The 5,186-nt window shown below is 44.8% G+C and overlaps 1 protein-coding gene across 1 annotated transcript in view; it reads left to right on the top strand. All coding sequences in view use genetic code 11, as the record gives it.

Moving 5' to 3' along the window:
* Window positions 1-2,525: 2,525 nt before the first annotated feature.
* Window positions 2,526-5,186, top strand: part of EGR_04334 (3',5'-cyclic-AMP phosphodiesterase) — a gene marked incomplete at both ends in the record, with an annotated part of 5,530 nt that continues 2,869 nt past the window's right edge. Inside the window, 3 exons of the mRNA XM_024493583.1 lie at window positions 2,526-2,911; window positions 3,731-3,923; window positions 4,651-4,848. Of these exons, the coding sequence (XP_024351904.1) occupies window positions 2,526-2,911; window positions 3,731-3,923; window positions 4,651-4,848 (777 nt within the window). The remainder of the gene's footprint in view (window positions 2,912-3,730; window positions 3,924-4,650; window positions 4,849-5,186) is intronic.

Genomic DNA, 5,186 nt, shown 5'->3' with positions numbered 1-5,186 from the left:
TGGAGATACGCAGATGCAATGCATATGGAGGAATGTGAGGGTAATGCGAGTGTGTAGGATGGGAAGAGGATGGGGAGGAGGGTGAGAAGGAGGAGCAGGATAAGGATGAACCAGTGTCTCCCACACTTCCACACCATTTCCCGCCCTCTCTCTCTTCCTCCCTGACCCCCTATCTACCTACCCTGTTCCTGCCTTTCTAGCATGCCAAAGTGATAATCTACTCGCTTGTGTCGAGTTGGAGAAGAATAACTAACAAAGCAGGACGAGGAAAGTTGAGAAGGAGAAAGAGGAGAAGGATGGAGTTAACGGTATTGCTAAGGAGGGGGAGAAGGAAATTTAATTTGAAAAAAAGAAAGCGAGGAAATGGAAAGGAGGGAGGAAGGGAAAAGGGAGTGACTCTCTCCCACATAATCCATTTCTACCATGGCAAGTAGACAAAACTCCACCGTAACTGTTCGCTTTCACACCGGCATATGGGTGATGCACAATTGCGTGCACAGTGAACCAATCATCCACGAGGCAGGCACAGGACCCTGATGCGTGCCACAGAAATGCTTGACAGCGAACACATCTTTTGGAGGCTAACAGTGACATAGTTTGCCACTTTCTGGTGAAATGCGCCAGTCACCTCTCATCACCAGTCTGAGTGACGACCGGTAAGTGTAAATGGAAGCAGTAGCGGACAGAGCGACATGTTGGCGGTCGTGCAGCTTGGCACGGTCATCTCTCTGCACACGCCACATGGCAAGCATTGTTCCACTGGCTTCACAACTTCACTCTCCCATCCCACCACCTGATGTTGCATCACCCATGTCAGGGAATCGTGAGTGATGTGATGCGTCTGTTGTGCAGGGAGTCGCCACTGCAATCACTGTTGACAACTTCGTCTCCGTAGTGCATTGCATTGTTCCGCCATCGCATACCACACAATACGCTCTCTCCAAATGCTTCATGGGTCGCTTCGTGAGGAGCTTCTGCCTCATCCATGTGAACCACTTCAACTCGTTTCGTGGTATGGATGGGTTTGAATCACGTGCACCACGTTGAGGGCAAAACTTATCATTTGGTGATGTGTGAAGAGTACGAGGAAAGGAACGTATAGTCTGATGGACGATACCACATCGATAGACCAAAGCAAATGTTCTGCTTTCTACCGCACACAAAGCAGTGGTTGCACTTCCTAGGCCCTTACATGTCACTTCATTTTGCACATTTCATGTCATGTCGGTCTCTGTTGAAAGTTCCATCATTATCGAATGCGGTGTTTCCTTCCACACCTTTTGCCAACAACTGATTTTACACTTAAACCTCGTCAAAATGTTAAATTTGAATGCCTTCTTTCCCGTAATGAGACATTATCACATGACTATGTTCGCCTGTTTCGTGGTTGGTTTTACTTCGGTTAAACACTTTGATGTCTAACGAGAGGCGCCAAATGCGCATCTTAAAATAGTACAAGTTAGCTTGTTCTAATTTGCTCCTAATGAAACATAGTCCTCAACAAATCGTACGGAACTCCTCATTTTATTTCCATGTATGCTGAATAACGAATTTATTTTATGTGTACAAGGGAACTGACAGCATCCACTAAATTATTCTCTCATCTTTTTACTTACAGACCATAAATATTCTCGATGCGAATGATGACCCTCGCTTCGATCCAACGGTAAGTTTTCCACTTTTTTTTTTATTTAAAAAGACAAATATTTGGAATTAGACATCCATGCATTGAAGTATATCAAGGACACAATTAAATACAGTTTGTATTTGCGAATTGGAGGCTAAAATGGATATTGAATGAAGAGGAGTTGATCAAATTCAACAGAAATATCTTCGGTTGGCCAGCCTCACCTCTTCATTGGTGCCGAACTGGTGGTGTGTGCTCATTCCTTCCACTGCCATGCTGCTGCGTTAGATTTCGAGGTGGATTGATGTAGTCAGCTCCCGTCAAATGCATTGTCAAGGCGTTCTTTTAAAAATAGTGGAAGATGTAAGTCTTACCTGGAAAAAGGTTTGTGCCGCAGAAAGCTGACTGTACTTGGAGGGTTGACAATAACTTTTGTTCCACCTTTACGTAATTTCGTGAAAATGGACGACTGGTTATGTATGAGCGGCAAGTGGTGAATTGTAAACCAGACGTCGAGGCCAGTACCCCACCCGTTGGTTAAAAGATCACCGGAAGGTCTGTTGCTATGCGATCTGTGAGGAGGAAGTGGAATCACCATGGTAGATAATGTCACTGACACGCGAAGTAAGTCAGATGACTGACTGTTGAGTGTAAGAAAGTGGAACTTACGGTTAGAGGAGTGCAGTGGATACCCACGCGTTGTGTTGGTGTTGGTGGGCAAGAAACTCGTTCGTGACTTGAACACGCCTGCCAAGATTTCCTTTCCCCCTTCCTAATTAGAAACGAGTATGTCAATCAAAAGTGAACTGAAGGGGTCAGGATATCGTGGGTGGTTGTGTGGTTTGCCTTGCAGATTGACTGTAAGGATACGGTTTGGCGGACACGTTCCATTCTCTGCATGCCGATTAAGCATTCAGACGGTCGTGTGCTTGGCGTATGCCAAATGGTGAATAAGTCCTCTTTCACCTGTCATTCCACCACCTCATCCTTGTCCCAGGCCGAGATGGCTGCCACGGCCTGGGAGCGCAAAGAAAGCTGGTCCGGTGTCTTTTCTCGCAATGAAGAGGCTCTCTTTGAAGCCTTCGCTTTGTTTGCTGGTCTTGGCATTGCCAACACTCAGATGTACGAACAGGTGCTTAGAGCTGAAGCCAAACAACGCATCGCTTTCGACGTCCTCTCCTATCACGCCACTGCGACATCGACTGAGGCGGCTGCTCTCAGCAAAGAACTTATCCCCTCCGCGAAATACTACCGTCTTAATCAATTCAGCTTCACTGATATCTAGTACGTGAGGTATCTTCAATCCTTGTTTAAGTCAATCCGATACTTTTCATTTTGCATGCTACAATGGTGAAATAGGGCGTTAGGATATCCCGCTAGGCGTCCACGTCGTTGGTCAGTTTATACCTAATCGCTTTAGCTAGTTGCAAAAATTTAATCCACGCTGGGTTTGACGTGACGGTAAGCGTTTGTCCTCTGCACGTGACATACGAATTCAACCAACACCAAAAACTAATGACTAGAGTTTTTTTTGATTTGTCCATAACACCGAAACTGGCGGTCCCATCGGGACATCCGTGTAGAAAACAGCCCGGATACCTTAAGCGAAGGCTTCTGCTGGTACAGTGACTAACAGCGCCGGGTCATGGTGGGTCAGCAGGAGGTCTGAGCACAACTAGCAAAATACAATTGACCCGATTGACCCACTGATCCGTTTCTTAACATGAAACAATGACATACAAACTAAAAAGGACAGTTTCCAATCGCTACGGTGGTTAGTGAGGGCGTAGTGGGGTTAGACAACTGGTCTCTCCTTTGGAATGGTCGAAGGAAATATTTAAAGAGCCATTATGAGTAAACCATAAGTAAAAGTGATGCACTTGCCGGTTGTCATGGGCAAATTTGACCGAAGTGGTCGCTTTTCTTGCGTCTCTTCCATGCAGGTCTTGCAGTTGTTTTGTTTTTTCAAAGTCGACTGACTGCCGTTTCTCTTATCCCGAAAATTCGCATTTTTTCTCACTGTGGCCTTTTTTTTCTAGTGTTTGGTCAACAAAACACTATTCATTTTTTACGCGACCATTTTCGTGTCTCTTATTGTTCCAGCTTGTCAGTGGATGACACCCTGAAGGCGTGTATTAGAATGTTCTCCGACATGCAATTCATCAATCGTTTTCGTATCGACTACAACGTCCTATGCCGATGGCTGATGTCGGTGAAGAAGAACTACCGTTCCGTCACCTACCACAACTGGCGACATGCCTTCAACGTAGCACAAACGATGTTTGTCATGTTTAAGGTGGGTTCTTTTTGACATGTGAAAGACTTGGAAGCTCGCGACTCTGGGGTTAGTCCCAAAGTTATTGCAATTGGCTTCAGGAGGCCTTTGAGAGTTGTCTCTCGTATTTTGCATCGACGAATCTTCTGCTTCAGCCATCAAGGACGTGCCTGAGTTAAGGAGTTGGGTGTAATAGCCATTTATTTGATTGAGTAGCAACTTACTTCAGATACTACTGACATTTTCTACTCTATTTAAGCAGTATTTGAGCACAACCTAAAGCTTTTACTTGTTCACAGCAAATAAAGGTCCACTGGCTTCTCTGAACTGGTTTAACAGTGATTTTTATGTACTAAAAATCTCTTTCCCTCGTCCCTTTAATCCAACACGTCTTTGTTAATGCCACTGCTGCCCATGGGTCAAAGTTCGATGTTTTGTCGGTAAAAAGACTTGATTTTGTAGCCTTTTGTTCGGACTTTGGCACTTGGATGTTTGGTCTGAAAGAATGCACACTGATCATTTTTGATACAGTCTAGACTATTTTTTCCCCTTTTTTACATTAAATCAGAGTGGTCCTTAAAAGGAGTCAGTCTCACCAACAGCGTAGGCCACGTCTCGACAGGAAGTGTCTTGAGTATTGTGCGCTTAGCCCTTAATTTTGGAACGGGACATATGAGTCAGAGGGTAGCCTCACTACAAGTATGCTAGTAGATTTAGCAGTACTAACACCTCCTCTTCTTCACTGCAGTCTGGCGGAATGGAAGCGGTATTCAGTGAGCTTGAATGCCTTTCCATCATCATCGCCTGCCTCTCACACGACCTTGACCATCGGGGTACCAACAACCAATTCCAAATTCGCACCATGTCACCCTTGGTTAATCTCTACTCCACCTCTGTTCTGGAGCATCACCACTTTGATCAGTGCATCATGCTTCTCGGCACAAAGGTGAGTAGGAGCACCTCTCAATATATGTTGCCAGCGTCACACATATGTGACGTGTGCAATTTATCCATTCACGATGTCTTTGTTGAGATTAATGTAAACTCTAGAGTAAACACTCCAGTTTGTTCTTCCAATTTGTGAGTGAAGAATTTATCGCGTTGACTGAATCTGTCAAAAGTGCATCGAAGGCAGCAATCTAGTGCCGGTCGTTCCAGCATTAAATTTGCATATTTTCCTTTGCTAATTTTTAGTTGACTTGTCACCTTACAAGTGTGACTAGTTGCGGAATTTGTTTCAGTAGGAGCAAATTAAAAAACTCACATTCTTGAATGGTTTTTTTC

This window comes from Echinococcus granulosus, assembly GCF_000524195.1.
Source record: "Echinococcus granulosus chromosome Unknown EG_S00027, whole genome shotgun sequence".
NCBI lineage: Eukaryota > Metazoa > Platyhelminthes > Cestoda > Cyclophyllidea > Taeniidae > Echinococcus > Echinococcus granulosus.
Note: the sequence above shows the minus strand (reverse complement) of the source record. Positions and strands in the feature narration are given on the sequence as shown.